The 22,111-nt window shown below is 45.3% G+C and overlaps 1 protein-coding gene across 2 annotated transcripts in view; it reads left to right on the top strand.

The window, feature by feature from the left end:
* NOP53 (NOP53 ribosome biogenesis factor) overlaps positions 1-22,111 on the top strand; it is a 97,916-nt gene that overhangs the window by 19,239 nt on the left and 56,566 nt on the right. For both annotated transcript variants that reach the window (XM_086938636.1, XM_086938635.1), the window contains exons 2-3: positions 2,160-2,224; positions 4,122-4,209. In XM_086938636.1, the coding sequence (XP_086794762.1) occupies positions 2,160-2,224; positions 4,122-4,209 (153 nt within the window). The remainder of the gene's footprint in view (positions 1-2,159; positions 2,225-4,121; positions 4,210-22,111) is intronic.

The raw sequence follows: 22,111 nt of genomic DNA, 5'->3' as shown, positions 1-22,111 counted from the left end.
TTACTCACCAGATGGGACGAGTAGGTGCTAAAAATAGCTCGACCTGATATCATTTTTGGGCGATTAGACTTTCGAGGCCTGACTGGCTTCCCCTCCAGAAGAAATGCTAGTTAAAGATCCCCATGCAGGCCTTTGAAGCTCTACACAACCAAGAACTGTCCTACATCAATCATCTACTGAACTTTTGTCTGTCCGCAAGGCACCTGCGCAACTCTTCTCTTGCCCGTGCGCACCCACAGTGGGGGTCACTCCTTCTTCTACATTGATGCCCAGACCTGAAACGGCTTGCCTGTACACCTTTTGAACAGCACCCTCTCTGGCAGACTTCAGAAAGAAGCTCAAGACCAGGCTTTTCGATGGAGACCTGGCACCATTAGCTCCTAGATACCCCTAGGGGTGACCGTGTTCTGCTACACAAATGCTGATTGAATGATTGAACTGCCTTACTTCTTCTTCTCGTTCACCCCCCACAATAGCGTAGCTTCTTTTTATGTCGGTACTCCTTAAGTTTACATGTTTTCTTGTCTGCCCCCTGCACTTTCTATACTGCTCCAAGCTTGTTAGTTACTTCATCTACCCCTCTTCGTACGGGTTAATTTTAGTTTTTAACTGCAAGCTCCTCAGACTTCCTGCTCCCTGTGAGGGGATATCATCCAGGGGCAGAACACTCTATAGGCTGATCTTTATATTTTCGGACTGGAAAATGTCGTCATAAATCCCAGCTTCCCCCTCACCTCACCAAGTTGGGCAATCTTAGGCAAATCGCTCCACTTCTCTGTGGCTCATTTTCTGTGATTGTCGAATTTGGGTGCACCTTGAAGTATTTGCTTCCCGTGTAAGCGCTATACCAAATATGTAATCTTGGATATGGTTGAATAGACTATATTGTACTAAACAAACCTGTGAAAAAAATCTTTTATGGTTGCCTTTTATTTAACGTGCTGTATATATCACTGACTTACAAGCAAGATTTTTTGATGGCTTGGCTTTCTCTGATAATTGCTTCTGCATCCCTTCCAGTGTTTGTAAGTGCGATATATCATTCTCATTCCCTAGGCCTATAGTTGATTTTGTGATCTTGTGCACTAGTACTCAGTGTGGTAGCATTCATGTATTTTTGCCCTTACCCTGTTGTACAGGAAATAGTTTAAAGACATGACCGGCTAAAACAAAATTGGTGATGCTTGCTGGCTTTATGTTGGGGTGGCAATTCTTGTTCATATTTCACAGTACCTAAATACAATTCTGTTTGCAGTGTGCACTCTAAAATGCCCAAGAGCTCAGCGAATTAAACCTGTAATGGGGTGGGAAAGGACGATTTAATTAAGCAAGCAGACTATAAAATATGATCCAGGGTTTAACAGATGACAACATGCTGCTTGGTGGACCATGCTTTGAGTTTTTTCTTTTCATAATTCATTGTTACCTAGAAGTGTGTCCAATAGTTTCAGTTGAAGTGAATCAAGGCGACAATCCAATGACTACATTAGGTTGGTAAAAGGGAGCCTGAAGATTGGGTCAGTGGAAAATTAGAACAGAGGAGGTCTAAGAGAATTTGGAATTAAAGAAGAGGGAAGATGGTGATCTGTAGGAATACAGGATGATTGAAAAATTGGTAGAATGATTAGGCTGGAAGCTTGACTATGTATGTCATGGCTAATGTGACGATGTTATAAAGAAAGATGGGGTGATGAAAAAAGGAAACTGGTGTTACAGTAATTTGAAAGATGGGTCATAAGTGAAGATGAGCTGGTGGGATGGATTGGACTCTGGACAACATGTTGCTAAAACAAGGACTCCAGGAGAAGGCAGTTATGAAAGAATTTAGTAGAGAAGTTGTAAAAGAAAGGATAATGAAAGATGTCAGAATTAAATGGGAAGTGCAGGGTAAAATATGAATAGGGTTATATGGGAAAATTGTGGCAGGGATTTACATTGGATCAGAGACTATATTTAGATGCATGATGGTCTCCGGGTTAATGGGGTGCAAAGCAGTTCTTGATTAGAGAAAAGTTTTGGAAGTGGTTGGGACGAGGTGTCCGCAGGAAGAGTCGGAGCAGTAAAAATGTTAATAGTGGAACCAGTGAATGATCCTTACTTCTGTCTAGTAAAGCAGATTAACATGGATAACAATATTTTTCCTTTCCTTCCATCTCCAGCGGTCTCGTGGCAGAGAAGCCGGATGAAACCCTGTATTTTATGGACACCGGAAATGAGGAGAAAGGTGAACTATTTAAGAAACCTCTTTATTTTGATGCAAACTGGTACATTTCTAGTGTGGCACGCACAGAAGAGAATGGCATTTTTACCCTTAATTGTGGCTTTTGTTGCTTTGAACCAAGGCTCATGTGACGGAGCTCTGGGAGCAGTGTTCTGCTGTATCAGATGACTTTCAGATATATTGAGAGCAGTTCTTGGTAATAAACACGCATCAAAGGCACAATTATTTTGTTTGAACGCTAGTGTTCCGGTTTTGTTAGCTTAATGCACTGTAATCGTGTGTCTTTTTGGTTCAGTATGGATGTGAACGACTGAGAACTAGAGGATAATATAGGGACTTTATGAGCCCGCGGGGGAGGGGGTGTGATTGCTTAATGAAATGGTTATCTGTGTTTTGGAAGGAGTTTAGTGGTAGAGTTGGAGCAGCTAATGCTCATTAGGTGGTGGATTTACTCCACTTAAATTAGAGATGTGCAGGTATAAGTTTAGTAGTCTACAAAATCAAAAAAAGTTGCGTAGCTTACAGCACTATTGTTACATTTGGATTCTGGCTTGGTTCCAACTCTCTGTGGTCTTTATTTTCAATCTATACACCAACTGTCACCCTCCCTACTGCCTCCAATTGTCTTAAAGTACTCACTGATTACTGTCCCAGATTTGGCTGAGTTTTTGGATTATTACATCTCAGGGAGACATTCCAGATAAACACTTGCCTACACTCTAGAAAGCCACAAGTTGTATTCCAGGCAGGTATTCGTAGTTTCAGTCACTCTTATACTTTAGATGAGGAATTCGTATTCTATTACAATTTATAGGTATTTTACATCAAAAGAATACTGGAACAATTGATCAGATGATGGGTTCTCGGGAGGCCTACTCTGATGTGGCCATAGCTCATGAATTTACATCGGCTTTATTACAGGGTTGGCTAAATGCAGAGTCTTCACCCAGTGGCCAGTCAAAGAGCTGCTGTCCCTTCCCTGTGGATCTGAGGGGTCAATTTATCAAAAGTACCCTGGGTATTTATTTCCCATATGTTTCTTTCTGAAAGCACTGATGCTGAGAAAACTGTCTTGTTTCTGTGGTCTCTCAAATACAGAATCTCCTCTGTAAAAGGGGTGGATTCGGATTTAAATGGATGGCTGCTAATTTTCAGTCAGCAAAATAGGCAGTGACTATCATGGTTTCCAGTGCAATGTCAATATGGGGTGACCTCTATGATATATAGTGATGGGCGCGGTTTGTCTTTAGCAACACCCAATCTAGACTGTTTCAACACCATTTGTACTTTGCCATGGGGCAAGAATTCTGAAACATAAGAGACTATCCTCTGGGATAGACCACAGACACTGAAGGTTTTTTGTGCGGGGGATGCATTTTCTATACATTAGCTCACTTTTCAAGGCAAAGGGGTACTTCCTGTGTCGACATTTTAGTAACTTGACTTCTGGAAGTTATTTTGGTGGATTGCAGAGTAATGTTACAGACTGGAGCCCACAGAACTCCAGATAGACTTGAGATATATTTCCAAACAAGATGCCGTATGCAATCACACAGCACATGGAAAATATCTCCTGATTAGGTGTAGCCTGGTTGTTCATCTGACAGATTACCTAAACCCCCAAAAGTGGCCGAGCAGTTGAAAGGTCGCAAAGGTGAATCTATTTTTCCGCCACATGCTCTACAAATTGTAAATGAACTGTCACACCAGTGTCAGTTGTCCTGAAATGGGCCCTTACAAATCGAACAATATGAAAGTAAAAGATTGACTTTGAGGTTTGTAGAACAGCGCCATGGGAAGGTCTTTATAGCTGGATGTTTACTTTTGGGAGTGATGTAAACGCTATTGTTTGTGCCGTATACCGTACACTTGTTTTAACAAATGTTTTCTTTTTGTGCAGACCTGAAAGTAAATCGAGGTAAAGCCACCAAGCCCCTACATATAGATCTCGTCTTGCAGCCAGACTCTAAAGTCGCACCTCCAAAAAAGTAAGTCCTAGCCGATGTTTTTGTGGTATTTGGGAAGTGGGGTTTGCAAGACCTTTGGGTAGACCTGCATCAAGTAGACTGAAAGCCTGCCCCTTTTCTACCTTGGAAACTGCACTGTTGATGTGCCTGGGCCTTGAGAGTAGGCCACACCTAAACTTTGGTCCCCACCCAATACTCCTCCTTTTCCAGGTTTAATGAATGGGGTTAAAAAAATGTAGCCTTTCCAGGGAGTAACGAACATTCTCAAATTAAGATCACCTATCCTTATAGTAATAATCTAGAGTTGGGATAAGTAATCGGAGGATGCTTACTTATTTCTCAGGGTTTAGTGCTTCCTATTTCATCATGTGATTATATGAGAGATCACAGGCAGAAATGTGTGGGAAAATTAAAAAAACAGGTCATGGGATCAGGAGAAACAGGACCTGTTGCATAGGTATAGCATCCAGACTTCTGATCAATATAAGACCCACTAACAGAAGACTTCTGGCTCCTCAGGAGATCCTGCTTGTGGTTCTACCATTTCCCGTTGACTAGCTCCTAGCACACTCCTCTGTTGTGTTCTGATTACCTGATCGCGTTGCTCGTAGCCCGCCCTGCCTCCGCCCCAGAGACAGCCCACCCCGCGTCGTGCGTCTAACGTAGACGGTGACTGTGCGAACAGGCTGGGAGGGTGCCAAAGGAGCTGAAGGCGCCGAGAGCCGTGAGCGAAACGGCCCTAAGGAGAGGAATCAGCCCTAACGTGACGAGCTGCAACGAGAAGAAAGGAACAAAAGCTGAAAATCGGGAAAAAAAACGATTACAAAGCGGAGTTGGAAAATAAAACGAGAAGAGGAGGACCGAGAACAGTGGGGGCTCTGCGCTAAGCAGGCAGAGGGGCCGGACACTAGGTGCACCAGGAAGGCCAGACACACAGGGGTAAGTGGGGGAGCTGAGAGGAGAGGAGGAGTGCGTTCGCTTTATAACCGCATGCTCTCAATGCCTGCATTTGGCAGGCGCATGTGAGATCGAGGGGGCAGGTGACAACATTACATTAGTCAGCAATTAGTGGCTGAACCGGCACCCCCAGTGAAGAATTTCTGAGAACTTATAGCCCAACCAGGGAGAAAAAATATCCAGGACCGTGATATAGGACAAACTGGTAGCATCCTATAACACTACCCTCTTCTAATAACCGGGAAGAGAAATCCGAGAAAGCGGCGCCGGCGAATAATAACAGGGTAAGCACCAGCATGGTCTCAAAAAGTGAAAAGGCTGGCAGAACATAACCTGAGGCCAAAATTGAACGCTGCACACGCAGTAAGCCTGGGCTCCCTGGAAGGCACCAGTGGGAGTATAGAGCTATCACCTGTGAAAGGGAAAGGAGCAAAAAAATCCAAAGGCACCGCCAAGTCACTTTCCACGTTTGCCGTATTCCGAGTGCATAACTGTTCTGGGCCTTTTATGACCGTGGTTCAGTTTTCTCTTCATTATTCATGCCTTTCCTTGCCAACTAGCAACTTTTATTATTCTACAAACTACGGTCACGGTCCAGCAGCTCTCATGTGTTTAACTTCTGATGTTATAACATGCACTTTTCGTCGTCTCTGAGCTCTATTTAATGATTAGCTGTCCTGTTCCTGCCCCAGCCCTATTTCTGCTCATTTTAAAATATGCACCACCCACTTTTTCTGCACTCTACTCCATGTTCTTATTCGTATGGAACAATGCACCTAGCACGCTCTTCTTGACTGAGCAAGTATTCAGCAATAATGCTATCGAATTAGCATGGGGTTTAAACGGGGAACGATGTCTGCCATGTGATCTGAACACGAGATTAAATGGCTCTTTTACTGTGTTTTTTTTATTGTAATGAGCATTATTTTATTGTAAGTTTTAATAAACTGAACAATCAATATGCATTCGCTTTCGGTCCTTGCGGCTCAAGCATGTCGATGGGTGAGGTCTCATATTCTGAAGATATGGACCCACAATGTCTGCTTATACCTTGGTTAAGAGCCGAAATCTCTTGGATTTGGGATCAGTAGGGTATGATGGAAAGGATTTTCCAAGGGCAGTTGGACTTGTTTACAAAAATGGTATGTGTGCGCATAATACTGTTGAAAAGTACAGACCCACTCAGGTAATCGGCCCCAACAAAAAAGAAAGAGGTGCAACTTCTGGTTGAGGGGTGGGGGTTAATACAAAACGCTGTGTAAATGGAAACGAGTGGAGGGAGAGGAAAATAAATTCCCGGAAGCAATCCGCTCTTCAGCTTTCCTATCGGGTTTTGTAAACGGACGCTTAAATTGTGGAGCGTGAGCAACCGGTTTGCGTGATCAAGATGAAAACAAACCACAATCCTAATTCCTGTCCCCCGGTGCCTATAGCAACTGACATCCGTCTCCTTGGAAACTAATCTCGTGGTATTCGAACAATGCACCGGGGGCCTTTAATCTGCCGAACACTGGAAATCTGTATTCGAGGCTGCTTCTCCTTCTGCCTCACCGTCAGGAACCCGAACCGACCTAAAAAATATGCAGTTTCCCAGAACACGGGGCGGGGCTTATTCGAAATTCAAACAAGCACTCTTCGTTGTAATCAAGTACACCTGAGGATAATTGTTCGTTTTTCAGCAACCAGGTGAGCACCAAATCAAGTGAAAGGGCTGACTAAATTATACGTCAAAAAAAGGCAAAATATGCAACACCTATTTTTTTCATTTTTACACATGATAATACTGTCTGGGCAAATATTTCACTTCAGTAGTACCAGTTTAACAAAGTCAAAGTCAAAAAGCTTTATTTCGATAAAATTTCATTATCATAAAAGCAAGTTAATAAAATTGGTAACACATATCCAGTTAATAGCAAGAAGTAAGACATTACTAGAATAAATATTCTTTAAAAAAGGAATTAAACAGAGTATTTAAGCTTTCTGGCTCGAATAGCCCAAGCCCAGAATAAAAATTTGGCTAGGGCACAGACATAGGGTACATAGCTGTCCGAAACAAGTATCCTAATTACCACATCATGGCTCCTGGTTCCCAGCTGACGGCATAGATTCTTCAACCACACCCTTCTTGGGTTAGCATATTCCTTGCAGACAAATAAGAAATGGGCTAATGTCTCTGGGTGAGCTAAACATGATGGACACAAGTCAGTTTTGCCTGTACAGGATTTCCAGGTTTTGGTAAAAGTATTCAGTGGCAAAGTACCCGTTCTAAATCTAAAATACAAAGACCGGGCAAATGGTTTCCCGATTATGTCTAGGTAGGGTTCTCGCCTGGGACAGTCTTTAAACATCAAAAAATCCTCTGTAAGCCTGCCAATGGATGTGCTGGAATGTCTTTGGGAGCAAATCCAATCCCGATAAAGCTTTTTGAGTATTTGTTTTGGAGGTGAGGTTCTGCTTGACCAGGAATCAAGTAGGCCCAAGTTGGACAATGAAGTTTTCATGTCTTTTAGCCATTTGATTCTGGCCCAATGTGGTATGCCATTATTTCTTCCAGACCTCTGGCGTAGCCACTAAGTTCCTCTACCCGCCAAATACGGGCCCATAATAAGAGAGGACGAAATTTCGCGATTTCGCCGATCTGGGTACAGCCAAGGTCCATAAATAAGAGTAAAAGTGGGGTGCTTTGAGGGAGGGACATTATTTGTCTACAGTTTAACACCCAAATCCATAAACAAGCAAGTGAAACATTATTAGTTAATCTTTGAAAAAGGGTCTTCTAACTCTCTTGAAAACATATTGCCACGTCTTTAATTTTTGTTCTTGTTGAGCAAGAAACACTTTTTTGTATATAGATGATGATAGATGCAGCAGATGGTAAATTATGTGACAAACGCAGCAAATCCTTAAGTATGCAACAAAAGCTTCTTCTGCAGAATTTGGCGCCCCTCCCAGAGGCACCCAAATTATGCGATATATATGCTATAATGAGGCTAAAGAAGTTTAAAATAAATTACTACATAAGTGGAAAAGAGAAGGTATGTTATCTAAACAGGAATTTGAGTTTCTCCAGGTAGATCATCCTGTTTTGCCTAAGTTGTACCTATTACCAAAGGTGCACAAGAATGTGGTTCCTGTGCCAGGTCGGCCCATTATATCGGCAATCTCTGGAGTGGCAGAACATATCACGGAATATATAGACTATTTCTTGCAGGATCTTGTGAAGGAGCTGCCCACATACATTAAAGACACTAGTGACTTTCTCAAGAAAATTAAGGCTGTTCCATGGACTAGTGATTTGGCGCCACCCCTGCATCGCTCGGCGCCACCCCTGCATCGCTCGGCGCCACCCCTGCATCGCTCGGCGCCACCCCTGCATCGCTCGGCGCCACCCCTGCATCGCTCGGCGCCACCCCTGCATCGCTCGGCGCCACCCCTGCATCGCTCGGCGCCACCCCTGCATCGCTCGGCGCCACCCCTGCATCGCTCGGCGCCACCCCTGCATCGCTCGGCGCCACCCCTGCATCGCTCGGCGCCACCCCTGCATCGCTCGGCGCCACCCCTGCATCGCTCGGCGCCACCCCTGCATCGCTCGGCGCCACCCCTGCATCGCTCGGCGCCACCCCTGCATCGCTCGGCGCCACCACTGCATCGCTCGGCGCCACCACTGCATCGCTCGGCGCCACCACAGCATCGCTCGGCAGCACCACTCAGCGCAACCACAGCATCGCTCAGCACCACCACAGCATCACTCAGCACCACTACAGCATCACTGGTTGAAATATGTTCTCTCATTGTTTCAAGCTTTATTACAAATGTCACAAAAAGATGTTAATATTTCACTTCTGTTCTTGGATTTTCGTCACTGAACATAATCTTCACAAAAGTTATTTACAAAAGTTTAAGCTATTGCCAATATAAATTACAATCACTTATTTAAGTATTAATTATTTAAAAAAATTAAAAGCCATTGTTATTTGTAATATCAATACATCTAAGTCACGTAAATGCAAAACATGTTGCATTACAAATGCTATGGGTGTCACATACGCGAAAGTTATAACTATTGACATTGTAAATGACAAAGCTATTAATTTAGCTATTTTCAAAAACAACACATAATTTAAAAAAATTGTCATTTACAAAACCAATAGCTCAAACTTTCCTAATACGAGACCTATTGCATTGCAAATTCTTGTTCTTTTTCCCAACACAGTGCTCAGAGTACCATATTATGTACATTAACATGATTAATTAGGGTATCCACAATAGACCATTTGGGGTGGGGAGCGCTACCTAGTTTAATGTGGCGCGTTTTGAAATTTTTTATTTAATACTTTGGATTTACGTATCCTTTGTGGAGTTGCAGATCGGCGAGTTAATGGTTGCAAGCTCTAAAATTTACCCTCCTTTACCAACACATTTAACCTTTTAACTTCTCAAACTACTGAACGGATTTATGTCAAGCAAAATATTTGGTGTACTTCTATTGAAATATTTTATCTGTATTGAGAAACAAAAAAATCCTATGGGAATTAAATTGGAAAATAGCACTTTTCAGAGCTCCCACCTTTTTCAGTGCCACTGTTTGACTGATTGGCACAAAACTTGGATTTATTACAGAGGTGGTGCTAGTGCATCTAGTTATAGTTGTGGCAGAGTTTCCATTGGATGGATTTATTTTCTTAATAACTTTGGCAACCATCCCAACAGATTTCTCCACTTCTCTCTCCCTCCTACCATGCCTGCTCAGGACCACAATTCTACACAAAATCTCAGATTGGACAACCCAGGGCAGTTATCAGCTAAGAAGACTATCAAAAGAAATGCCAAAAATAGACCTGTAGCCGTTCAAAGCTACCAGCATACTGAAAACCATACACCTGCGTGCCTTTCTCACACTTTCTCATCCACCATACTGCTATGTGCTGCATCCTAGAACACAATAACAGCACCTGGGTGGTCATTGCGCATGGCATGGAAACCTGTCCCACTTGGCATCAAAACAAAGACCACCTACTCCCAACCATGCACCCTAAACAATGTAGCATGCTACCCCATGTAGGTAAGTGCTTTAGCACCCCTCATAGGGATAGCAAGTGCAATGAAAATTCTGCAATACAATACAATCCGCATTCTGTGTCCTAGACAATATAATCTCTGGTTGCACTGAATTTTGGTCGCTGAAGTCTTTTAAAATTGTATGCTCCAAGATTCGGGAGTTCATTTGTGCTTTCATTTAAAGTAGAAACCTTTAGGTTTCTCACTCGATTCTAAGGTAATTTTCCAAGCTTTACTTCGTGAATATGATGAGGTTTCTTCTCTTTTTAGGTCCATTCAATAGATGCCTAATGCATTTCGGACACCTAGTCCTTCAGGGGGAAAATGACTAATCTGAAAACAAACCAATCATTTGCCTGGTTCTATGACCCAAGGTTTGTGGAGTTATGCAGACCCAGAATTGTAAAAAAAAGAAATTAAATACTTGTAGTGTTTGCTTTCATCTGCAATTTTGAGCTTTCAGATTCTGACTCTAATCTGTGAAACCAAACAATCTGATTGGCTGGCTGCAAAATCGGGCGAAAAATCTTGACGCTGCCTTTACACAATGCAGGGATTTGTCCTCTGCAACTTGAGAGGGAGGTGTTCTAAATTGAGTTATTAGTCTGGGTGCGGGAGGGGGGCCAATACTCACATTGAGCAACAACCGCAATCCTCGTCGGGGTGAACCCTTCAGATCAATACATTAATCTTAGCTATGTTTCAATTTAGGACAATGTGGAAAGTATTTATGATTTACCAAAACAGTGATAAATCAAAACGCAACACAAACTGAATTAAAGAAATAGAGTACATTTTAATAAATAAATTGACATAAAAACAATGACAATCCAATAAGTGGGACTAAAAATATAAATTTTAACAGTTTCAAATAAAAACTCCGCCAAATTGTTAAGCCTAAATCACGGTCAACTGGTCATGGTAGACCAAGGCACTATTGGAGGCTGACCGCCATGGAGTGTGGGTCGGATACAGGGACCAGGTTTGATCTGATTGGTGGTCTTTCCTTAACACTTAGGGGCCCGTTACTGTGTCAGTGGAACCGACGTGACGTCTGTGTCGGTTCAACCGACATTTCTAACAGCAGTCAGACCACTGCATTAAGATTCAGTTAGTCGGCCGCATTGGCTCAGGGACCGACCAACAGTTTCCGACGTGCTCAAAGAGCCTGTCGGCGAGCGGTTCGATCGGATTCCCCACAATGAAGGCGGTGTCTTCTTGGGCACCGCCGTCTGGATTACGATCGGTCTTTTCCGCCAGCCATTAAACATCTGTTCTTCCAATGTGAAAAGACTGTCAAAGGGCTTTTTAGGGCCCCTGTTCCCCATGGCCCTTCGCTATGGGCCCTGAGGGGCATCTGTGGAACCCTCCTATAAACATCCCTGCACCACGTGGCAGGCACCATGCTGTGCCTGTAACATGGTGCAGGGATGTTTAACAACTTGCCTCTTTGCATTGGGGCTTGTGCTGCTGCCCTTTTCCGGGCCGCAGCACAAGCCTCCATACAAAGAGTCATGTTTCCGACAGCCTCCACGGCATTTGGATCCTAATTTGGCGGGCGGGACCACCAACTACCTGTTGGTCGATCCTGTTCCCTCAAAGATGGTGGTTGGACTCTCGTCCAACCGCCATCATATTTGGCCCTCAGTTTCAAAATTTGCTCGTAGTCACTCCTTTGGAGCTCTGAATCCTTAGTTGGGGCAAGAAGTTCTGTAGGCTGTAGCTGAAGAGGGCTTCATGAGGATAGATATCATCTCTGCGCGGTCCTGCTGAATTGGATTTGCTGCTGCAGAGAAACCTGACTCTTTAGCCCAGTGTCAACAAACCTCAGTCATGTCGGCTTGGCAGATTTGTCCCAGTCCTCAGGGGGTCTTGTAGTTGAAAACACTTTGAAGTCCCAGGTTTTCTGGGGTAATAAATGTCCAACCAGACACAACCACGAGTTTCAAGACCTCCGAATAGCATGCACTTGGGGGTCAGGACTCACTGTAGCTGAGCCCAAGGCAGGTCCTGTTTGAACTGGTAATTTGCTGGAAAGCCCTCTTATGTCCTGCTGAATCCCTGTAACTTGAACAGGAGGTCTGCCTTATGACCCTTGGAGTTCACTTCCTTGTCTTACTTATGGGAAGGGAGATGTTCAGTCCTTTAGGGACCCTCTCAGGTTACAGATAGCAGGTCCAGCTTCAGTTATCCCTCAGATCAAGAAATTGTTCGGAAGTGGGTGCTGGGGGGTGGTGCTGCTCTTATGCCTGTCACTACCTTGTGGGCGACGGTGACCCTGGCCCCTCCCAAACCAATGGGTTAAAAGTCCTGGGAGTACTCTTACCCACTTTTGCACACATTCCTGCCTGCACTACTGCAGACAATCCCACAGTGCCCCTCTGCCTAGATCCAAAGTGGTGAAACCCTTCTTCTGTGTACCTATCTATAAGGTGTGGTCCGAGTAATGAGCTGTCACTCTTCTGTGGTAACTTTAAAACCATTCTGGGGCCACCACCCCTCCTGCTGGGGTTGATTTCTGTCTGACATGGGTAACAAAAGAAGGGACCTTTCCAGGTGTCATCCGACATGCTTCTTACGGGGAGGTCCCCCTGAAGTAAATGATGTTCCTGGGCACAGCCCAAATTGTCATCCTGCTCTAACAACTTCCCATACCCAACATTAGAGTTGTTGAATCCTATTTCTGGCTGGCCCCTTTCCATAAATACCAGAATGAATATTGCTTTCAGTGTTAGTGTTTTTTTATGGGCCAGTCTGCCTTTCTACAGTGAAAATAACTTTTGGGCGCTAGTCACTGTAAGGACATACTAATATTAAATATCTGCATGTCCCCTTTAGATACTCTGCACCCTGCCTTGTGGGCTACATGGTCTGATTAGGTGACTTATTAATATTTAAAAGGCCGGTTCAAACGTTACAAATGGTTTTATTTTGACATGTCGAATTGCAGTTTTTTCCTCTGCGTCAATGCTAGCCCTGAAGCCATGTTTGCACTGCCCCTGTAGTGGATGGAATATTTGGTGGTGCAGTCCGCTACTGGCATTTAACTTCCAGACTTTAGGTAAACTTTGTACCATATAATAGGAACTTATAGGCAAGGTAAATATACCAATTGGGTGTAAACAAATTCAACTATGCGAAATAAGGGAGCACAGGTACTACATATACTACTGGTAAGCATGGGTAAAGTATACAGAGCGCTGTATCAGCAAAAGATGGGGCAAAAATCTTAGCGAAAACCATGCAAAATATGGTTTCTTCCTTTATCGGAGAAGTGAAATTGCACCAAGGGGAGCATAGTGAGCACAGACTGTCCCCGCCCAGGCCCGGGGGGGGGGGGGCACAAAGTTTATACACTAAAAAATGGTTCTGCCAGAACATTCTTCACAGCCTGGCACTGAACCATGGGCAGGCTTCACAGGATATTGTTGGCCTGTTGTTGGCCTTTTGGTTCCAAAGCAGCCGATCCAGCACAGGTGTGTGAAGCTTGCCTTGTGTCGTGATAACAGACCGTGCAGCTTGTACTTGAAACACAAATCCAAATTTTGGATCTGCAAACCCTTACAAATTGAGTGTTGGCTGCTCTCCACAGGGCCAGATGCCAGACCCTGCTATTAACCACTTATGTTTACGAAGCTACCTGTGGCAGGATGGGCTTAGGGGCCAGGCCCTGCAGCCAGTCCCCTAAATAAACGGCCACAAGCTGTGCGCACTGGATGATGTTCGCAAGTGACGAGTTGACTACAGAACCTCGTCGGGGTGGTACACATGGAACTCTTGTATGTTGTATATAATAAAAAAGTAACTACAATTTTTTTTTTAAAGTTAAAGCAAAGTTAATGATAGCTTTGATGCTTCAACACGTTTTAAAAAAACTTAAATCTAAAATACATCTATAGTGCAGTTAGTTATGAATTAAAACTAAAAAAACACCGTACATTCATAATTTGCGCAACATCTTTGCAAACCATGACTTGCGCACAAAATGTAATGTTAATGACCTCACTATATTCATACTGACAAATAACACCTAAATGCATTCATGCTTTTCTCTGTCATGGAATGTGTAATATCCTCTTACATGTAAGATAAATGAAAACACTTTTAACTCCTTCTGTTTTTATTAAGGGTGAGATCATGAGCATTGCACCTGATGCTTGGAATGCTAATGCAGTGTACAAAACTTCCAAGCGTAGAAAGGGTTTATGGAGAGAAATAAGTTCTATATGTTGTGTAGACGTCACTCGCATAGCAGCGAACACTAGTTTTAACACGTTGGGTGTCTCCACCTAGTGAAGGTTGGTTCTGTATTATACTGGCTGTGTTATACATGGTGCACTGCCCAAACCTTGCAACTAGTCGGACCAATATCCAGTGCATTCTATAAAATAATTCAAGACTTTCATAGCCAACCTTCTGTTTAGTGATTGTGATGTGAAGTTGAAGGCTCAACATTTCAAATCATGCAGGCTAGACATTGTTCACACTCTGTGGACAGATCGTGCGCTGCTCGATAATTGTCGCCTCTCCACAGGGATGTTCACTTTACAGCTCTTCGGCACTGAAGATTGAAAAAGGACAGCCTGACTGTCTTCCTTAACCACATGGCTGCTGCAGGGATTTTTGCCCTGTGCTGCAAATTACTATTTTGCTGGCACCATGACGAGCTCAGCTCGTCATCAGCACACGACACCCGTGGGTGATGACGAGCTGAGCTCGTCATCAGCAGCGAAAGGGTTAAAGCCCATAGATAACACGCTTGCAGGAAGGAGGTCTAACCTGTAAACCACATTAAACAGAAGAAGAAAATCAAGAAAGAAGAAAATCAAGAGTCGATAGCGAAGAATGACTTTTGAGATGTCATTTTGGTGAAGACAATCTATTTTATTAACCGCTTTCCACGTGGGTATTATAATTCTGGCTACATTGTTCAAGAGCATATGAAAACATTAAACGTTTTCATCACCTAATACTTGGTAATTCTTTTTATGCTGCCCAAACGACCCGCAAATAATTAACTTAAAGGCAGATGGGCACATTCTTGTGGTTCAGAAAGACTCGAGTCATCGTTTTGCATGTTACGACAACCCCCACAGGGTGACACTGACCAGAGACTCTACGGAACATCAAGGCCCCAACACAAAGAGAATGGTTTATGCAGTGAAAAAGTTTCAATGTTTTATTTTAGAACCGTGTGGGAGTTGATGTGGTGCAATGAGCACTATAATGTCATTCTACACTACTCCTCTTAAATGCAGGGCAGTGATTGGGTGTTGAGTGTCTTTTGTCATCAGAATGGATTTGGTGTCATGGATAAATTGGTCAGAACTAATGATGCCCGCCAAATATACATTCTGAATCTGTTTCATGACCCGTAGTTTCTACCACTACTACATCAGAAACATTTAATAGACATTTTGTATAGTAGGGCAGATGACACCTGACTCGACTACCGGACAGCTGAGTTTCATTTCCGTGCAAAAAGAGGCTAAATAACATACAAAATCCAATTACATATTACAACTGTATTAACATTCGAAACGAGGGATATCCAGCAGGGCTCCAGGAGGGCTGTATTGGTGACAGGACCCCAAGGGGACGTTAACAGATTGGGCGTGCTGTGCGCCGATAAGCATGTTCCCCCAAACCTCTGTGCTTAATCTGTGAAGAATTATGTTCCAGTCCCCTTCTCGGAAGGCCACTTCAGCTTGCGCCACTCATTCCCTGCAGCGCTGCCAATGGCAGTTCTAGCATAACACCCACCCATCGCACCCCTACAAGTGTGACATTTCAGATATTTGAAGCCACACAAAGCAATAATAATGGTGAGAGGCTGGTATTTATTCATTTTCAATGTATATTGGCTCAATAAACAGGGTTGTTGTGCTCATCTCAAAACGAGAACAGCAGCGCTACCATGTGGTGGAGTGTCAGTAGAGCAGGTGCTGACAATTAGGTTTTAGTTCAGAGTACCGGAAACCACCAGCACAAATTAAGCACTGCCGAACCACAATCAGGACAGTGCAGCCTATCGCTGTTCACAGAAACTCACTATGGGCAGCGCATTGGTGAAAGGTGGACCAGCTGTTTGAAGCAGCTGATCCACTTTTTATTCTGTGGCACACAGGGTTTCTTCTGCTAGCCTCTTGCCCTCCTCGTCTGTAATATGGAATATCATGTAGGGGCAAATTATTCCCTCTTTTGCTTGGGGCTGCACTCCCATTCAGATGAGTGAATGTCCCCTTGAAATTATGCTGGTGCACATTTAGGGGCCGCACACACGCCTGCTGTCCCTTCTGTAAAGTCAAAGTACTTCTTTTATGCATGCCAGTTGTGCCCCTATCGTTTTTTTTCCTTTGGTGCGACCAAAGGTCCCCCAGTTCTACCTAACTATTTTATTTTTAGGTCGAGCCCGAGTCAGTGCGCATGCGCTGCTCTGGCTATCTGCTGTAGTAGAGTACGGAGGAGAAGCCCCGCCCATATTTGTCATTGGCTTCTGTCTTTGTCCTTTGTAAATGATGGCTTCTGATTTAGTAATTGGCTTCTTAGTCCCTCCTTAGTTACGCCTTGTCTTCATCTGTAACCGCCCATGGCGACTGACCCCTTTACTTCGCTTGTTACACAGTACGTGTTTACTCTTGCAAGCAGTATTTTCTTTCTTGAGTTTCTCTTACTGCAGAAACGACGTGAATTTTATCATCTGTCCCTCTTCTTGAGGAACCCTATCTCCCTCAGCTGCATTCTCCCCTCTCAACAGCACCCTACTCTGCGAGATGTCTCCTCTGCACTAAGCAAAGCTTGCTTCCTCTCTCCTGGTTAAACACTCCTCCTTTCCTTACACATTCCTGTAAAGTTAACACTGTAAGTGCCTGGAAGGAGTGAGAGGTGCTCCTCCTCCACCTCTGACTCCCTCGTACACGGTGTAGCTTGGAAAGCCCTTCCCAAAAGCTTGAGTGCTGATCTGGTTGCATACCAAGTTTTCTGGCCAGGATCTGGGCAAGAGCTATGCTGTACCATTTATTTTGGTTTGCAGGATGGAACAAACAGGCCTTGGCCACTGCATTACCCCGCTTTCTCCTCTTTGCTAACACGGTGTTCACCCGATAAAGGCATCGGCGGTGCAAGAGTGCCTGTTTATGTACAGTTATTTTCTCAGTTCTTGTTTTGCAGGAAACTATTTATTTTCATTTCATCATTACTTTATCGAATGCTGTCTTTTAAGGAACCCAGTGGATGTTCATTATTAAAACAAAAATCATCTTTCCAAATGTGAGAGATAAGTGGTGCATTTATATTGGGATGGTTTCCTCCCCAGTCTCGGTGCGCCTCTGACTCCCTCGTACACTCTGTATCTTGGAGAGGGGCCCCACCTGGAAGTCTTCCTCGGGACTTGTGTACAGCGCCCACCAGCGCCTCTAGCCGCCTTGGACTCACGGGTAAGGCCGTGACCATGAGCCCGCAGCCATGGGTGGATGTCCATGGGCTAGCGCTGTCCCAATGATGGGGAGTACTGGTCTATACTGGCCTCTTTAGTATGCTGCAAAAACGGCAACAAAGACAAATGGAACATTAACTCTGTTCTGCCTTACATAATAGAGCGCAATGGGACTGCATTTAAACTGCATCACTATGTGAAGGCACCTGCGGCAGACATCTTAGTGCACTGCGCAAACTCTGGGCTGTTGTAGCAGTTAACAACTCTGGTGGTTCCTGCACTTGCTCTAGAGAGTTGTGAGTGGTCTAATCACGAGTTTGACTCACCATAAAATAGCACAGAGGGTTAAGGCATCTGCTGCACATTCTCAATCATTCGGGCACCAGATGACCATTCAGCCTGCCCCCACCCTAACATATGTCTTTGAAATGTGACATTACAGTTTAGTTCCATGAGTTCTGAAATGGCTTCAAGGTGCTGCATACAGGCTCCAAGGTATCCGTTTAGAACCTTGCTGTTTTTTAATCAATATTTTTGTATGCTAGTGTTGTTAAAATGATTGCTTATTAGTGCCACTACAATGTTTCCTCGCTTAATTACTCCCACAGACCGCTACAACTGCCATACTTACAGTGCAGGCCTGTCTTGTACATACAAAAGTTAGAAAGGTCAAAAACCTACATCTGAATGATAGTTTATCTCTTAAAAGCTTATGATGTGACTATGTGGGTACCTTTGTTCTCCCAATGGCATTGGCTTTAAGGGCGTGAGCTGGCTCAGAAGCGGTCGCTCCCCATGCCCCCTGGTCTCTCCTGGGTATCGTTGTGCTTTGCTCGCATTGCTTTGTTGCCTTTTATAGAACTGGTGCCTGCTTGTGTTCCGTAGCGTTCTATCGCTCATTTGTGCATTGCTCTCATTGCCTCTTGGGGTATTTTTGCCATTCTGTACATTGCTCGCATTGTCTTAAAGAGTGTCTGGGCCAGTTTGTATCGTAGCGCTCTCATTGCATGATAGAATTTAATTAATAGTGCCTGATTGTGCCAGTGCCACTGCGCCCAGCGTAATTCCTATTTGTGCCCCAACCTGTTCCGGTTTCGCTTTTGCTGCCATTTTGTTGTTTTGCCTGGGAGCCCGTCCTCTCCACCCTGCTCCCGCCTCCCAGCTGCTCCTCCCTCTCTCCGCCCCCCTCCACTCTCCACTTATGACAAATGCACTTGCGTGCAGAGTTCACGCGCAGCAGTCGCGCCCTATACGTGTAAGCCCGTCTACGCCCGTCCGCGCCTGGACCGCGCCCAGCGTCAGACCCCCTAGTCCCTGCAAAATCCACTCCACCTGCATAACGTACGGCGCCGCAACCCTCTTAGCACTCAACCCCGGCCGACTTCCAGATTGCCACCAAGCCACCCCCGGACACACCCATGGACCCTTCACCTGCCACTCCTGCAAGTTCGACTGCATCAGGACCCACACCAAATCCACAAACTCCAAACAGAGATCCGATACTACCTGAAATGCATCCTGCTCAACACCCGCTCTGTCCACAGACACGCCATCGAACTTTGGAACCTACTCCACACCACATCACCGGACGTCGCCTTTCTTACAGAAACCTGGATGAACGCCTCATCAGCACCCGACATCGCCACAGCCTTCCCGGACGGCTACAAGATCATCCGAAAGGACCGCATCAACCAAACAGGAGGAGGCATCTCCATCGTCCACAAGAACACCATCCGCATCACGACCAGTTCCGACGACAACCTCGCAACCGCCGAACACCTTCACTTCCAGATCCACACCGACCCCAAGACCACACTCCGAGGCACCCTCATCTACAGGCCACCAGGTCCCCGCACACAATTCAGCGAAGACATCACTGACTAAATCAGCCCACACGCCCTCCCCTCCAAGGACTACATTCTACTGGGAGACCTCAACTTCCACCTGGAAAAGAACAAGTTACTTACCTTCGGTAACGCTTTTTCTGGTAGATACAATATCTGCCTGTGGATTCCTCACTGACCCACCCGCCTCCCCGTTGTCCACTCTTCTATGCCAGTGTTTCTATTATGTATTTATTTTATTGTCAAATGTTTTATTGCATTTACTTCACACTGTGTGTGTTACCTTGATATTGGTACTGCGTATACAGTGTTTGTCTACTGTCATTGGTCCGTCCGTGTGCCTCGAAGGCACGGAAAAAAGGGCGGAACTGATGTCATCACGCCGGCGTGGGCCTATTATAGGCGTCGGTGACGTCAGCGGAGTCGCGAGCGATGCCGTGCCTCTATGACGCCCGGGTCCACGTCGGCGCGGAGCTACAAAGGAATTTCCGAATGTTGCTGACGCAGGGGTATATTCACAAGGTGAGGAATCCACAGGCAGATATTGTATCTACCAGAAAAAGCGTTACCGAAGGTAAGTAACTTGTTCGACAGCAACACCACCACCCTTCTGGACAACCTCGCCAATCTCGGACTCAAACAACTTGTTGACACCCCCACCCACTATGCCGGGCACACGCTCGACCCACTCTTCACCTCCAGCAAGCACATCTCCTTCAATCACGCCACAGCTCTCCATTGGACGGACCACAGCTGCGTTCACTTCAACTACAAAGACTACGACCCACAACCTCCCACAACCAATTCCCCGCAGAAACTGGAACAAAATCACCACCGACCAGCTCTTCACATCGCTTCACCAAAACCCTCCTGTCAAATCATCGGACCCAAACCAAGCAGCCACCAACCTCACACAATGGATCACCCGCAAAAAAGCCCCCTGGTTTAATGAGGACCTTAAAAAATCCAAGAAGACCTGTCGCACCCTCGAGAAAGCTTGGCGAAAAAACCCAACCACTGACAACCTGGCCACCTTCAAGAACGCCACCTGCAAACACCACCAACTTATCCGATCCACCAAGAAATCAGCATTCAAGGATCGTCTCGACAACAACGCCCACAACAGCAAGGAACTTTTCAACATCGTCAAAGAGTTTACCAACCCCACCGCCGGCACCAACGATATTACTCCCTCCCAAGACCTCTGCGACTCCCTAGCCTTGTTCTTCCACAACAAAATCGCTGGCATACATAACAGCTTTGGCGACCAGGCCACCCCACCCACCTCCGAACCAAAACCCCCCTCCAACATCCTTGGCGCCTGGAACCCTATCACCACTGAAGACACCATTCGCCTGATGAACTCCATCCACTCAGGATCGCCAACCGACCCATGTCCCCACCACATTTTCAACAAAGCAGACGCCATGATTGCACCCCATCTCCGAGACGTCATCAATTGCTCCCTCTACTCCGCTACCTTCCCGGAAAGCTGGAAACATGCCGAACTCAGCGCCCTCCTGAAGAAACCCACAGCAGACCCCACCAAACTTAAGAACTACCGCCCCAATTCGCTCCTCCCATTCGCTGCCAAAGTCATTGAAAAAAGTCAATAGTCAGCTCGCCGCCTTCCTCGAATCCAACAAATCACTCGACCCGTCACAGTCCGGCTTCCGAGCCAAACACAGCGCCGAAACCGCCCTCATTGCAGCAACAGACGACATTCGAACTCTACTGGACAACGGAGAAACAGCTGCCCTCATCCTACTTGACCTCTCCGTAGCCTTCGACAGAGTCTGTCATAGCACCCTTATACAACGCCTCAGTAACGTCGGAATACAAGGTAAAGCATTGGACTGGATCATCTCGTTCCTCGCCCGAAGAACCCAGAGAGTCCGCCTCCCCCCTTTCAAATCGGAAGCCACTGAAGTCATCTGCGGCGTTCCACAAGGATCATCACTCAGTCCCACCCTCTTCAACGTATACATGAGTCCCCTCGCATCCATCGCGCTGTTGCGTGTTTATCTAGGTTCCTGATCGATACTGTGACCTTATGCCCCTATTCGGCTATAAATCCATTTATTCCCTATATTGGCATAACCGTTCAAGTGCGATTTTCTGAAAAGTCATCTCTGGCCTCACACGAACAGAGCCACATTCCAGCATAGTTCTCTCTGCCACTTCCTTTGCGACCAATTAGTGCAATGACAGAGCAGTAGTCACTATCTGATATTCCTAGATAACACTCCGAGTTCTTCAACAAGATAAAAACTCAGCAAACCTGGAAATCCCCGCTTGCTATGTTTTGATTAGTAATGGAACTCTAATGAGCAACTGATAACTATCACTTCCTAGTGACATCTTTAATTGACGTCTTATGTCCAGCAAACTTGCGTCAAACCCGGCACCTGTCAGGTATAAATATTACCAACGTTGCCTTAAGCAATGTGAGCTGCAAGCTACTGTTGCTGATGCTGGCTGCCTGCAAGACCCCGTGTTGGTAAATCTAGCACTCTGTCGCTGCAGCCTGCTATCCTGTGGTGGTGAAGCTGCTGATACCATTATCGCCGCTAAAGCGCAAACTATGGTGCAGTACGCTTAAGGAGCTGAACAGCCGTCCCTCTGCGAA

This window comes from Lissotriton vulgaris, chromosome 9 (genome assembly GCF_964263255.1).
Source record: "Lissotriton vulgaris chromosome 9, aLisVul1.2, whole genome shotgun sequence".
Lineage (NCBI taxonomy): Eukaryota > Metazoa > Chordata > Amphibia > Caudata > Salamandridae > Lissotriton > Lissotriton vulgaris.
The sequence above is the reverse complement of the archived record's forward strand: the minus strand, read 5'-3'. Positions and strand labels throughout refer to the sequence as shown.